Consider the following 16096-nt stretch of genomic DNA (forward strand, 5'->3'; position numbering starts at 1 on the left):
AGTATACATACACAGACATACATGTATGTGTACACGGATAATCACCATGTTGTAGGAAAGAAAAGAGAATATCATATAAAGCAATTCTAACACATATTAAAGATGACAGAGTTTGTATTTTGAATCATTTTTAATATAATTATTTTGTAATAATATTTTGTAATAGGTGATATTTACTACATCTGCATTTAAACAATGTAAGAGCTAATGATGTAATAGATGCCATTTCAACAGTTATCCTCAGCTTGTGAATTTACCTAAATTTTATATAGGGTGACTGATGATTTTTATATTTTGCACATTACCTACCATAGTACCCGAAGGGTTTGTTGGAAACCTAACTTACGAGTCCATTTCATCAACTGCAATAAATGTAAGCTGGAGCCCACCATCTCATCCAAATGGTCTAGTCTTCTACTATGTTTCTCTGAGCTTACAGCAGACTCCTCACCACGTGAGACCACTTCTTGTGACATATGAGAGAAGTATATATTTTGATAATCTGGAAAAATATACTGATTATATATTAAAAATCACTCCATCAACAGAAAAGGGATTCTCTGATACCTATACTGCCCAGCTACACATCAAAACTGAAGAAGATGGTAGGCTGGACCCTTTTATTGCCTATTAAGCAGATTGTGGTGTTCTCTTCTTTACATAGCTTTCTGATAGAAAACATTATTTTTATAACTATATAGAGACTGTTTGTTCTCAGGTAGTTAGCCTTTCAATAAACATAATAAGCTCTGTTTTTTAAAATTAAAATAATTATCTGCTAATGAAATTATGTCCCACTATTATTAAAGCCTCTTCTTTTTAATGCTAATTCACTTTTCATTTAATATTCTTTTTTTCTTTTATAGTCCCAGAAACTTCACCAATAATCAACACTTTTAAAAACCTTTCCTCTACCTCAGTTCTCTTATCATGGGATCCCCCAGTAAAACCAAATGGTGCCATAATAAGTTATGATTTAACTTTACAAGGACCAAATGAAAATTATTCTTTCATTACTTCTGATAACTATCTAATACTGGAAGAACTTTCACCATTTACATTATATAGTTTTTTTGCTGCCGCAAGAACTATAAAAGGACTTGGTCCTTCCAGTACTCTTTTCTTTTACACAGATGAGTCAGGTAAGCCTGAATCCATAACTCTTGAAATGATTTCACTGTTGCAGCCTTGCTCTCTCTTTTTAAGGAACAGCATGGAAAATGAAAAGATATTCAGTTTTCTATTTGTAACAGGCTTACAACTATTCATCTACTTTGCTGAACATTTTTTTTTAATTCAAGCCTTAGAACAAAGTGCTTGTTTAAAATTAGTTTGGAACTACTGAGTTCCAAGTATAAAAACATAGTTACCGATGCTATTTATTTCTGAAATATGATCATTTTAGGAATCTTTCTTAATAGTGCCTGCAAGAAGCTAGAGTCACAATGATATTTTTACTAAATATCATTTACTAGAAATTTTATGAATATAAGTTTTATAATGTGTTTTCCTGCAGTGCCTTTAGCACCTCCTCAAAATTTGACTTTAATCAACTACACTTCAGACTTGGTATGGCTGAAATGGAGTCCAAGTCCTGTTCCAGGCGGTATTGTTAAAATATATAGCTTAAAAATTCATGAGCATGAAACTGATACTATATTTTATAAGGTAGGTTGATTATAACAGTACATGTTAATTTAAAAATTCAGAAATTGAATTAAAATCATTTGACATGCAGAGGAAAATGGACTGCTTTAAATTAAACAAGGACCATCTTTTTAAATAATCTTTTTTTCCCTACAATTTAAGGATGTTTATGGAAAACACAGAAGACATTTGTCAGATATGACAGCTGAATAATTTGTAGAGCAGTTTACTTAGACTTTACGACTTCTAGATATTTGCAAGTTAAGAAATAATTGCATTATTGTATTAATGCTGGAAAGTATATAGTAAATTTTTTCAGACTATTTAAAAACTGTTATTATCTTAAATGCAATATATTTCTATTTGTTGTTAAAAAGATACCAAGTGAGTGTTTTTAACCTTTTAAGAAAAGTATTTCTACTGGGCTTCTGGTAATCTTCCCTGATAGAATATAATCCCACACTGATTGGGCTTTTAAGGTATATCATTATTTTTTTTCCTTTCAATGCCAATTAGTTTACAACACTGAATACTCTTTCCCTTCTCCATTTTTAGGTTCTAGAGTCAATGAAAAATACCCAAATTACAGATATAACAAAGGATCTCAAATATACTTGTGTGATTTCTAGCATTTAATTGCCAAAATATGTTATATAACTAGCATTTATTTAAGAAAGTGTTTTTATTTTTTTCTCCAAAGGCAATGAAGTACTGGGATGCTCTTATTTAGTTACAACAAGAAGAGTGAAAAAAATCTGCAGTAAACATTGTCCCAATATTATATGCATTACAATTTATTGCTGATGGTAAATTATTTTTACAGCATGTGTAGCTTGCAAAGTGAATAGTAAAAATCAAAAGCAATGGTTAAGATTATGTCATAACGAACAATGACTTTCTTTCTGGAAATCAAGATATTACTTTAAAATCTGACAGGCTGAGTAGAATTTGAATTGTACTACTCCATAAATGTGGGATCTGTTCCCCAAAAGTGTGAAATTCTAATAATGCTAAGTCTCTAGGCCCCTACTATCTATCCTGGTCTAATCTTAACATTTTCTCATTTTTTATTTGCTTTGTCTGTATGGGTCACTGGGAAATGAATATCAGAAAGGAAAAAGCAATCATTTTTTACTGCAATGACATTTTTTTTGAGACTTAATGTGTGGCATTAAGGCAGCTACTTAACCTCTTCTGACTTGGTTTCTTCAAGTGCAAAATTGGAGTTATAAGGATGCATACATTAAAAAGTGAGAATTGTAAGGGCAAATCTATATCAAGCATTTAGAATAATCTTCAGCACATGATATATGTGTTAGCTATTGTTGTGTTATTGTACATCATTTAAGAAAAGGTTTGAAAACTGCATCCAGCATTGTCATAGCACTAAGTATGAAAGGACAGTATACCTTTACCTGAATATGAGAATAAGTTATGATTTTTAGGCTTCCTGATATTTCAGTGGAAATGCTACCATTAAAATGTTTCTAGTAGCAAACATATAATCTTTATACCATAAAGTATTAAATATATTACTTTTGGGTAGAAGGAATAGTTTTCTTGAAAATTTACTACTTTTAGTTACTCCTTTTTACACCTGTTTTGTCCTCCGTTGATTTTCGTAGCCTTATTTTCTTTTAAATTCCTTTGAATATACTTCATGCCACCTGTTTTCCTTTCCTAACATCTAGTTTGTTTGCTTTCGTCCCTCTGTTTAGCTTTCTTCCTGAGTGTATTGTCCTATTTTCCTTACGTCTTTGTCTCTATGTCCTATCGGTTTCTATTATTTTCTTCTTTTTCTTTTTATTCTTTCAAATTATATGTGGGTTTGTGGAGACAGAATAATTCCAGAACCATTCCAAAGATTCCTGCCATTGTAGTCAATCCAGTGAGTTCCCACGGAATCAGTTAGATCCAGGTCTACTGGTAACTTGGGTCACTCACAAATATGGAAACAAATTGTTTATTCAGTAAAAAGTTCTGCTAAAATATGTTTGGAAATATTCCTCATTCATGTCTCCCTCTTACATTTTACTCTGATGTAAATCTGGTCACTGTCCAGTGAGCTGCTCTCACATGTTTTGTTATAATCTTGGGTTCAGTCATTTCTCTGGGTACAGACCTTTCCTAATCCAAGTCAAAATTTACCTGCATTGTTCTAATTTCTTCTCAGTCAACATTTGTTTGTAGATTTCTTTGATTAATATAAAAGTTCCTTGATGACAGTGACCATATGTATCTTATATATGTATCTTTATAACCTTCTGGTTATCTAACAGTATGCTTTATAAATAGTAAGCATGAAAGAATGAAAGGATAGAGTGTAATACAATGAGTCCCTAAAGTATGTCAATAACTTGGGATATTAATTTAAAATTTGATTTAATTTAAAATATGATTAAAATGTAAGTGCCTTGTGAGTTAGCATTCTTGCTAAATTTCTGTTACTGAAATGTTTAATAAATAAGTCAAAGTAGTTTATATTTTGGGTCCATTAAATGGAGTATTTTTAAAATTACACCATTATAGGAGACATTGTCTTCTGTTTCTGTAAAGATAACAGATTAGTCTTAACTGATCTCTCAGTTATGACAATTATCTTTGAATGAAGACTTTATACTTAATGGTAAATATTTCTATGAGAACACATATCCTTCCTTGAGCAGTTGTGATAACTGTTTTGTTCCTTTTTTTTCATTTTCCTAAGAGATTGGGTAAAATTATGAATTTAGGAGTTGTCTGGGAAAACTCATAATTTAAGCTTCATGAGAGTAGAGATTTTTTTAACTGTTGTATTCCCAATGCCTAGCATAAAGTAGCTGATGAATAAATTAATTTACACAGAATGTTACTTGTATTAAAAAACGACTCTAGATGAATTCAAGAAAAATCTACTATTGCTGACCACCCATAAGTTTGATTTAAATTGGAGACTTCAATTTTTGAGAATTTAAAGGAAGTAATGAGTATTTAATTCCAAGCAAGTGTCAGGAGACAAAATGAAAACAAAATACCCTAGCGTAAAAAAAAAATTTTTTTTAATGGCCATTTGGGGATTCTTCAGGGCTGAGAGGGTGCCCAGTTCATCCTGTATCATGACCTGAGTGCATAAAAAAAAGAGGTTAGTATTTGTTTTATTTTCATTGAAAATGCCCATGCTTATTAAATCCTAAATTAAACATAGAAGGCATAACTTCAATGTAATAAAGTATTTCTTTCAGTTACAAATTTTTGGTGATGCATCATGACAAAGAATTTTTTTCTGGTTTTCAGAATATTTCAGGTGTTCAAACTGAAGCCCAGCTTGTGGGGCTGGAACCAGTCAGCACCTATTCTATTAGCATATCTGCCTTTACGAAAGTCGGAAATGGCAATCAATATAGTAATGTAGTAAAATTCACAACTCAAGAATCAGGTGAGATACAGTTTTTTGATCCTAAAATGTTTCACTTTGTATTTAACACTTTCCCCGTCCTTTCAGTTTATATGAAAGTACCATTAATAGTGCATTCAAATGGAAGTTGAATTTCAGTGCTTTAAGACTAGGCTGCATCTTGTCTGCAATCAAATATATATATTTACATGTGGTTTTTCCTTTTGAACTGAAGAAGCTGAAATAAATGACTAGTTTAGGAACAAAGTAGGTTTCTAGATATCTGTGGAAAATTACCTAATTCTGTTTTTTATAAAAAAGTTAAATTCCAGTTAGTTAACATACAGTGTAATACTAGTTTCAGGTGTATAACACAGTGATTTATCACTTACATGCAACACCTGGTGTTCATCACAAGCACCCTCCTTAATCCCCATCACCTATTTGCCCATGCCTCCACCTACCTCTCCTCTGGTAACCATCAGTTTGTTCTCTATGGCTAACAGTCTGTTTCTTGGTTTGCCTCTCTCTCCCTTTTTTATTTCCCTTTGCTCTTTGTTTTGTTTTTAAAATTCTTAGTATCAACTGAGACGGCTGGGATGGGGGGTAGGAGGAGAAATGAACCAGTATTCACTTTTAACAGGTTGGTTTATATTTCCACGAAACGATATCGATGATTTTTTAAAGAAGATGTAACATGTGAAGACCACTGGTCACTATGTAAGCTTCTACTTTCCCATAGTCCATTTGTAACATGTGAAGGGGATTATGAAGACTATGAAATACCACTGGTCTAATTAAACTTACCCACATGTCACATACATGCCATAGCTCACCTTTGTTTATGTGCTAGATAGTTTTCATTTATGACCTATATAATGGGTGGCTTAGAAATGCGTTTTTCCTTTTCTCAACCGGACTATATGTTTAGAGGCACCTCTTCCTCACTTTTTTCATCAAGTATTATTGAATGAGCTTAAGATCCTGCTCCAGTTAATTTTTCTCTGTACCTCTTCTTTTAGTGAATCTCTAAGTTGAAATTGGAAAGCACTCACTGATAAATTAATCATTTTTGCATTAATTTATGAATACCTGATACTTTTTTCATAGCATGCCTATAAGACAAGCCAATAAAATAGTATTTATCGTGGATAGAAGTGCTTGCTTTGAAGTCAGAGTGTCTGGATTTGAATCCAAGCTCTGTGACCTACTAGCTGTATAACCTTGCAAAGGCTCATTACTCCTCAGAGCCTCTATGTGTGAAAAGAAACACATATTAGCAGTAGCCACCTATAAGGTTGTTGTGGAAAATATTTGAAAAGATCCACATAAAGCACTTATTAGAGTGTCAGACACACATTTAGTACTCAAAAAAAATTACTGTTGCCCCTATTCTCATATTACATATGAAGAAACCATTATTCAGGAAGTTGAGATTAAAAGATCTGAGAAAGTTAGTAAAGAAACCGAATTAGAACATCAACTTCTGATGTCTAGTGTAGGGTGGACATAACTGTAGGAAATATATATTATAACTGATAATTTATGTATTATATACAAATGCTAAACATATAAAAAAAACTATTTTAACTATATATATATGTATCAGTTTAGTAAAAATTAAGGTTAATCTTGTAGACAGTAAACCAATAAATATTTTTATCAAAATAAAATTATTGCACATGCCTTGATTGGTTAAATAAAAGACAATTTTCAACTTCTAGTGTTAAATATCAGCTGTTTAATTAATTGTTTTTAGATTCACAGAGTCAGTGAAATAGTCACAAAACCCAAGTTTATAAACTAAACTTCAGCAAAGTTATTTTATGAAAATATTATTATATGTTTTTGAAAATAAGCAAACAATAGTATTTAATAGAACCCTGGATCAGCTGAGAAATTGTCTTTTCAAAAATTTTAAATGCCACACATCCATTCCCTAAGTGTTCTCCTTTCATTCTGATGCCTCTATTTTACAGAGGAAGAAGAATTAGTAAAGATAAATTTAGGTCAGAAGAGAGAACTGTAAGCAAATCAAAGATAACTTGAACTTGAGTATTCTTTAAATAACTATGTTTTGCATAAGGACAGCAAGTTGTTTCACTACTTGTTTGTAATCCACAAATTGACTATATACGAATTTTTCTTGTAGCATCCTGTCTACCCTATAATAAGAAAAGCTATGCTATCATTTGAGGACATTAAATAATTACTTTCCATGGGAAGTAGCTGGTCTCTCCAATCTGTAGTCACTTTGGTGGGTTGGGGAACTGCCCTTCAACCAGGTCTACCCTCTGAGAACTTGGGTTACTTCCAAGTAAATTCAGGGAAGTTCTAGAAAAACAAAAACAAAAAAACTAGGACTGAATTAAAAACTGGGACTGATTTAAATGTTCCCTCCACTGATTTTTAAAAAGGTATTGGGGGATCAGGTCTTCACAATTCTTCCAAAGCCTACCAATTGTAAAAACAGAACCCCTACATTGGTTGCATGTCTCCTAGTACTGTTTGGCCCAGATGTGCCACATCATGGAAGCGCCTATATCTATGTTTTGCATGAAAAGATTCCATATAAAGGTATTGCTAAGACCACTCCTTTCCAGTACGATATAAAGAAAGCAGGCTCCAGGCACCGCCTGAGCTTGAGGCTATACACTTAGTTGCTTCTCAGTATTTGAGGATGTGATTGCTACTTGGACCTAGGAATATTCAGTGGCTGACTCAGTATTTTAAGGATTCACATAATAGCATAGAACCTGGGCCAACTGACACTTGATTTAGCCTATGTTAAGAACTTTTTGAGCACACATTGCAAGGTTGTTACGTTAAATTTTTATTTGGTCTCTACTAAACATGATTTAAAATATTTTTTTAATGTTTATTTATTTTTGAGAGAGAGAGAAAGAGAGAGAGAGAGACAGAGTGTGAGTGGGGGGGGGGGGCAAAGAGAGAAGGAGACACAGAATCCAAAACAGGCTCTAGGCTCTGAGCTGTCAGCACAGAGCCCGATGTAGGCCTCAAACCCACAAGACCCAAGATCATGACCTGAACTGAAGTCGACGCTTAACCGACTGAGCCACTCAGGCACTCCTATTAAACATGATTTTATCTAGAAATCATGTAATAAAATCATTTACCTACTACATATGTGTGAATTTTAACTTCTGGCATTTGTTTATCTTTAAAGTTCCAGATGTCGTACAGAATGTACAATGTATGGCAACTAGCTGGCAGTCAGCTGTAGTGAAATGGGATCCACCCAAGAAGGCAAATGGAATAATTATACATTATATGATAACAGTTGAAAGGAATTCTACAAAAGTCTCTCCCCAAGATGATATGTATACTTTCGCGAAACTTCTTGCCAATACCTCATATATCTTTAAAATAAGAGCTTCAACTTCAGCAGGTGAAGGTGATGAGAAAACATGCAACATCAGCACGCTACCTGAAGCAGGTAACTAATCTGAAACAGGTAATTTACCTGAAAGAGGAAACCAACCTGAAACAAGTAACTACTTGTGGATTGTGTCATACATTTGTCAATAGCATTTGTAATCTTTTTATTCTTCCAAGTTTTTATTTAAGTTCCAGTTAGTTAATATACAGTGTCATATTAGTTTCAGGAGTCGAATTTAATGATTCATCACTCATATACAATACCCGGTGTTCATCACAACAAATGCCGTCCATAATCCCCATCACCTATTTCACATATCATCCTACCCACCTCCCCTCCAGTAATCCTGTTTCTTCTGTACAGTGAAGAATCTGTTTTATGGTTTGCCTCTCTCTTTTTTTCCCCTTATGTTCATCTGCTTTATTTCTTAAATTCCACCTATGAATGAATTCATATATTTGTCTTTATAGCACATTTATCTAAAGATATGAAAGAAATATTTTAAAATGTAACACATACATTTTTATGACATGTGTTACTGAATACTGGTTATGTAGTATATTGATCCCTCTCCACAACATGGGGAGACTAAAAAGGGGAAAAGGAGAGAAAATCTGCTCTACTGTGTTTCCACACATATCTATGTCTTATTATCCAAACTATGAACTTACTGAATTATTCTTTATCATAAATTAAAATATGGAGTGAACATGTAAATATTTTCATATTTATCTCTTTTTTATTTAATTGATTTTATGGAACTCTAGATGCTTTCCTGAATTCCAGAGCTGCAGTGTCAAACTCTCTTTCATCGATTTCTTTTCCTATACATCAGCCCTTGTCTTGTATAGTATTTGAATGAAAATATCTGGTCACTAAGTCTAGTCTACAAAGAAGAAAACGCTTGCCTTCCCTAACAGTGGTCTGACCTACCGTATAATTTCCTTTCTCCTTCTACCTTTTCCAATATTGTACCTGCTCATATCAATGTAAGTATGATTCCTTCCTGATAGTACTACTTCCCTGGAAGTCCTCCCTTATAGGGACTGTGGGCATAATTGTTTACTTCTGGCACATCCAGATCCATTATTTTGGAAACATCTTCTAATTCTTTCCTCCTTTTGAAATCAGCATCACCCAATTTTACTCCACTCCTCTATCCTTGAGGTAGTAAACCACAGAATTTCAAGACATGGTGTACCTTCTCCCTGGTTTCCACATCCTCATCAACATTTTTTCCTTATCATCCTTCCAGTGCAACACTTCGTGAGACATCAGTGTTCTTGTTCAGCTGAAATAGATGCTTCTCAGCAACACCTATCTTTTGCTCCTTATATCTCAAACCATGCCATTGTGATTCATCTTCTAGGGTTTTTTCCCATTCTGAGGGGATTCCACTGTTTTCACCAGATGTTGGCTGATAAATAGTGCTATACAAAACAGAAGTGGTTTACCTTTTCCAGCTATAACTTCACCTTCTCTAACTCTCCTAGCTACCCCATAATCTTCTATATCAATTTGTTTGTTTACACTCTACGATTTTCCATAGGAGAATTCTGCTCTCATTCTGAACATAATCTGCCCACACTGTCATCTATATTTGATGTGATTTTCTTAATAATATCAATGATACTGACTTGCCCTGCTTCATATTTACTCATATTTTATTTATGCTCTCAAGATATCCTCTCTCAGGGATGTCATTGCCTTCTTTTCAGGAAAGTAGCTGCTTATTTTTTTGTTTCAGTATCATATCTCCTCTAGAACATTACTCCATCAGTTCAATCTACTTTCTCCTGAATTTCATTCTCTTTCTTTCCATAACCCCCCCACCCCGCAAATTGTTCAAAAATTTTAGCCGAGGAACTGGTTGGTGTATCAACCCCAATATCTGCAAAATGGAATTTATGCTACATGAATTCTTCTCTTCCCATTTTCTATGCCTGTACTTTGTAATCCTTTGGACACCAAGCTTCATATTTTTATGTGAACTTTCTCCCATTTTTCCTGCATATGATTAGATCTTATCAATTTCAGTCTCTGCCATGGCTCTCCAATTTGTTCTTTCTTCTCCAACGTGACTGCCCCATTTTACATCAGCCTCTTGTTGCTTCCTGTAAAAATATCCTAAAGTAGCCTTACCACCCATGCTCATCCAGTCTGCCCATCAGTCTTTTCTTCGTACACACTTACTTTCTTTGAATTGTTTCTAATACACAGTTTAGAGCATTTATGTGTTGGCGGTTGAAGTTCAGTATCTGAGGGTAAAAGTGAGACATGCAGATTCAGGTATTTGAAACATAGAGATAAGAATGAAAAGCACAAGGTATAGGATATGGCTCAGAATACTCCAAATGTTTTACTTATTCTTGTCTAGAAAATGCATCCCAGAATTTATCACCAGTTAGAATCTGGCTTCTGTCTATGTTTTCATTCTTATGTCCCTCTACTACATTTCCTCATCTACCCTATGCCTCTAGCCAAATTTTGGTTTTTTTTCAGTACGTTAGATTTCATGTATTCAATTAAAAGAACATTTATTAAGCACTTGCTACTTGCTATGGGCTAATAATTGATTAGATTTTCTATTTTAAACATACTCAACACTTTCTCACCATCAAATTGCTTTACTTCCTGTAGTTATATTGTCCTTTTCCTTTTGTATGTCACACAGAATTGTATTCATTCTTAAAAGCCCAATTTGTGTGTGTGTGTGTGTGTGTGTGTGTGTGTGTGTGTGTGTGTGAAATTCTTCAATGACATGCCAACCTTTAAAGCCACAGATTCCTGGACTTCATCCCAGACTTGCTGATTCATAGCCTAAAGAGGTGATGCCCAAACCTGTACTTTCAGTCATCTCTCTAGGTAATCTGATGCTCTGCAAGTTATGGGAAGTGCTTGAGTAGGTTACCCATGAACTCTGATTGCTGGTGATATGTCGCAGCCAGGACAGGCAGTGTCAAAGAGGTCCAAAAGGAGTGATAGGTATTTCCCCAGTAGGTGGGTAGCAGACCATTGCTCTGCAAAATCTGGCAGAAGGAAATATGTTCAAATCCAGGCAGATGGTCTGCATCAGGTTGTTTAGCATCAGGTAAAATGATCTTGATTATTGGACAGGAGCAGAGTCTTAGAGAACTGGAAAAAAAAAAGGACAATAATTTTGAGATAAATGAGAGGTTCAAAAGACTCTGAAGACAAGACAGAAGACTCATTAATTGAGTCCACGGACATTCAAGATGACTGCTTCATCACAGGAACAAAGCAGAAGTTCAGTTAGTAGAACTGAGACACGTAATCAAAGTAGTAATATGCGTTTGATATAGAGCTATCTGAACTTAAAGTACAGGTCTTTGTAAAAGTAAATATTTATTTAAGGATTTGAATTGGATCTTACCTCAGGGTTAAAAGACCACATGAGTGAAAGTTGAAGGGAATCTAAATCAATGAATTAGGCTGATATTAGGCATACATATTGTGCTATGTACTCCCTTAGTACTGAGGACAAATGCTTCTCAGACATTAGACTTCTAACTCCCTGCATCAGAATATATATCCCTAAGGCCCTACTCCAGACCTATGAAATCAGAATTTGGAAAGTAAGACTCACAACAAATCTGTATGTAAACAAGATATGTGAGGAAAACAGTGCTGAAATTGGAGACACGCTCTATTCCTTTGTAAACTTTTTGCTTGCGGGGACTTTGTCTTATTTATCACTGTTTTACTCACAGTTCCTAGCAGATACCCTGGGAATTACAGGCACTCACATGTTTGTAGAAGAAAGAAATGAATTCTTTTCTTGTGAAATTTATAATTTTCCATAAGGGTTTTTATTCCATTGCAAAATATGATTTCCCACATTTCTATCAGGCAAAATTATAGATATTTTCTCCCATGCAAATGTAAAAGTGTTTTTAATTAAGGACAGTCATATGAAACATAAGCATTAATTGGTACTTCAAAATTTCTTAAATAATTTTTCATTTTTAAAATTAAGTTTCAGGTCTAGGATGTAATTATATTTCTGACTATAATATTTGTTAGGTAAATGCTTTTATCTGGGTCTGCATGAATTGTTTGTTGATGAGACATTAGTAAGAACTGGAGATTCATTGTTCAGAATGGAAACAGTTTTATAGCTGTTGCACAATTCTAATTTATAGTGGTCTAAGATTAGTCACGGTGTATAGTCAGCTCTGAGTCACTGACTCTGTACTTATTTTTGATGTAAAGTAAAATCAAATTTGGCTCACTCTCTTACTGCCTGGTGTCTGACCTTAACATTCCTTCCAGGGATTATTGGGTATTTTTCTCAGTGTAAACTTGGTCATATCTGGGCACAGTTAAACATGCATCATAATGATTGAATTTATGAGGAGATTAGTGTTTGGTCTCTAAGGTGGTTCCATTGTCACAGTCAAACATGTTGGAATAGGGCAAATGTAGATGCAGGCCCCCAAACTTGGTGCTTTTAACCACATTTTATGTCAAAATATATCATATGTACCAGTAAAGATATTATTGCAAGTTTATGTGCGCACAATATTGAACTCCTAGAATCTCATATTAGCTCAAAATGCATGCACTTATCCATATTATTTTCAAATCTTAGTAAATGTGGTGATTTAATATTGAGTTTTTAAAACTTTTTTTCTGGAAGATAATTTTACAGTTTGTATTTATTCAAAGCTCTTCCAAGTTCACTAATTTAGAATCAGAAGAGAAAAATAAGCTATATCTATTGGATGCCTAAAACGTAATTGAGGGAAAGTAAAATATGATTTTTTCATTAGTTTTTGTCCAACAGGAGGTATCAGGCACCGGTAGCGACCCACTGCAAGTCCACTGAGGTAGCAAATTTATTAATATGGTGCAACATTATTGAATGTGTTCAATTTCCCTGTTTTTCATTTTTCTTCTACTCTTGGTTATTTGAAAAAAAACATATGGCGAGCTATCAATGTGCATATATTTATATATATTTAATATATAATATGTGTGTAATATATTATATAAATATTATAATATGTAAACATATTATATATATAAATATATATTTTTTACATTTATGTATGTTAACTTTCAATCATCTTCTTCACAGCCCTTACCACTGTTCCTCTAAGAATTATTTAAGAAATTTATCTGTTATGCATTTTAGTTGAATCCCTATTTTGTGGACCTCTCTGAGCACTGCAGAGACCAGGCAAACTGTGATTATGACTAAATTTGATCTCCATTTACCAGCTTTTTGAAAAAATAAAACATTTATATCATTTTTAGGAATGCACACCATTCTCAAATAGCATTTATTAGACTGAATATGAGTGGTAAAAGTATTCCTCAGGGTTGCAAATTAATGCATTAATTCAAAAGTTCCCTTTTTCCTTTGTCTGCATCCCACTGACTTTGCTCTCCTTATCCATCTCCTCAGTTGAGATGAGAAGTCAAGCATGTAGGAAAATTGCATGATCCTGTTTGTTCTTAAGCAAGTGAATTGACACATTCTACTTACCAGTAAGTAATTGCTGAAAGCGTAAAAGCCATTATAGTTGCCTGTCACAGATCAGAAAGAAATAGCTATTAGCATTGCTACTCTAATTGAAATTCAAGTGTTTTACAAAATATCTCTCACATAGACTCAAGTATTAAATATAATGCTTTTCTTAAGAGTGAACATCAGGTGAGAAGTATCTTTTACACTTGTAGTGTGGAAATTTGACCCATACATACTTATTTAATGCTTATTACTATGCACAGGCTCGTGTTTGGGGTTCAAGAACCAAGTTTGAATCCCAAATAGCATCAATGATCTCTGCTGTGTGCATCCAAATAACTCCACCATTAATGTAAAGACATACCCAATACATATAAAGCAATTAAATACACAACAATATTAATATGTTAGTCAATTATGTGGATTGAAGATTGAATCAAATAGGAATTCAGGACAATATTGAAAGCTATGTTGAAGAAATGGAATATGAATTGGATGTTGCTTATTTGTAGCTTCAGAATTTCTTTATAGGAAAAGCATAGACTCAGTAACCTAGCGGGAAATTATGATATGGTCTTGAACTTTGAATTTCATAGACAGTTACACCAGTGTTTACTTAGATTGTCTGATATAGATCAATAAAATAGCCAAGTTTTTGAAATATTCTTTTTTTGTTGTTCTTCAGGTGTGCTATGAGAAAATGTCATAGCACATGTCAAAGAACATTCTTCATTTTATTTGAGCTATATGAAGGGTAGGGGGAATTGAAGATTATGGGTATGCTAAGGTACTCATGGTTAACCAGCCTGTGGCACAATCACTATTCATGGAAATACTGAGATTAATAGAGAGAGGGAAGTAAATGCGAATTCCAAAATACACCAAGAGAAAACACACGGTGGAATAAAGTAATGGGATATAAGAGGTCAGGCTAAGGTGAAAGCCTGATAGAGTGAGGGGGCACTATATTGGAAAGAGTGTAGCGGGGAGGTTGAATAACTTAGCCTTACTTTGCTCTTGGTTTTGCATATTTGTAGCAGAGGCTTGAATATAATATCATGGAAAAATGAGAACTCTGCTAACTTTAATTTTTTTAATGTTTTTATTTATTTTTGAGACAGAGAGAGAGAAGGGGAGGGGCAGAGAGAGAGGGAGACACAGAATTCAAAGCAGGCTCCAGGCCTAAGCTGTCAGCATAGAGCCTGATGTGGGGCTTGAACTCAGGGACTGTGAGATCATGACCTGAGCTGAAGTTGGATGCTTAACTGACTGAGGCACCCAGGCGCCTGGAGAACTCTGCTAACTTTAAAATAGGAAGCAACATAAGTAACTCTAAAAATAGTGATTGTTTTTTGACCATTGTCCTAAAAGACTGTAGTAATTTTTAGAAGAAGTATTTGTTTATTACATAGTTACAGAGCCTTCTGAGTCACAAAGAATAAGATCCACAGTCATCTTAATGGCCCATAGGGTCCTTTTTAACCCACCATTCTCTTCCCTTAGTTATGTATTGTCTCCTCCTTTGTTTTTTGAAATTTACCCTCAAATGCCACCTCTTTAAAGAGGATCTGACTTATTTATAATTGAACCTCCTTTCTGCTAGAATTTTGCATCCTCTTTATCTGCTTTACTTCTCTGTATTGTATGTAGCATTGTCTATGGATCTGTCCTCATTACAATGCATGTTCCATGAGATTAGGAATTTTTCTTTGTGTAGTTAACAAAGAAATGCCCAGAGGGGCGCCTGGGTGGCTCAGTCAGTTAAACATCCACCAACTTTGGCTCAGGTCATGATCTCAAGGTGGTTCTTGGGTTTGAGCCCCGCATTGGGCTCAGTGCTGACAGCCTGGAGCCTGCTTTTGTATTCTGTGTCTCCCTTTCTCTCTGCCCCTCCCCTGCTCACACTCTGTCTCTCTCTGTCTCTCAGAAATAAAAAATAAATTAAAAACTGCCCAGAAATGTGTCTGAAATACAGTGAAACACAATAAATATATTATGAAACATTGGATGAATCAACTAATCAATCAATCTTCAGTCCTAGAAGAGTGCTAAGCACATAGTAGACATTCAATATGCATACTTTGGGAACCATAAGTAGAAACTTACAGTTACAAAATTATTTCTAGACAATTATATGGTAAAATATCTAAGAAAGGTGTGTCTTTTGGAGTATATTTTTTAA

At 34.1% G+C, this 16096-nt stretch overlaps 1 protein-coding gene across 1 annotated transcript in view; it reads left to right on the forward strand.

Moving 5' to 3' along the window:
* The window catches only part of PTPRQ (protein tyrosine phosphatase receptor type Q), a 199536-nt gene that overhangs the window by 66731 nt on the left and 116709 nt on the right, over nucleotides 1-16096 (forward strand). The window contains exons 21-25 of the mRNA XM_049626005.1: nucleotides 315-605; nucleotides 867-1142; nucleotides 1517-1668; nucleotides 4921-5062; nucleotides 8208-8477. Coding sequence (XP_049481962.1) covers nucleotides 315-605; nucleotides 867-1142; nucleotides 1517-1668; nucleotides 4921-5062; nucleotides 8208-8477 — 1131 coding nt within the window. The remainder of the gene's footprint in view (nucleotides 1-314; nucleotides 606-866; nucleotides 1143-1516; nucleotides 1669-4920; nucleotides 5063-8207; nucleotides 8478-16096) is intronic.

This window comes from Panthera uncia, chromosome B4, assembly GCF_023721935.1.
Source record: "Panthera uncia isolate 11264 chromosome B4, Puncia_PCG_1.0, whole genome shotgun sequence".
Taxonomy (NCBI): domain Eukaryota; kingdom Metazoa; phylum Chordata; class Mammalia; order Carnivora; family Felidae; genus Panthera; species Panthera uncia.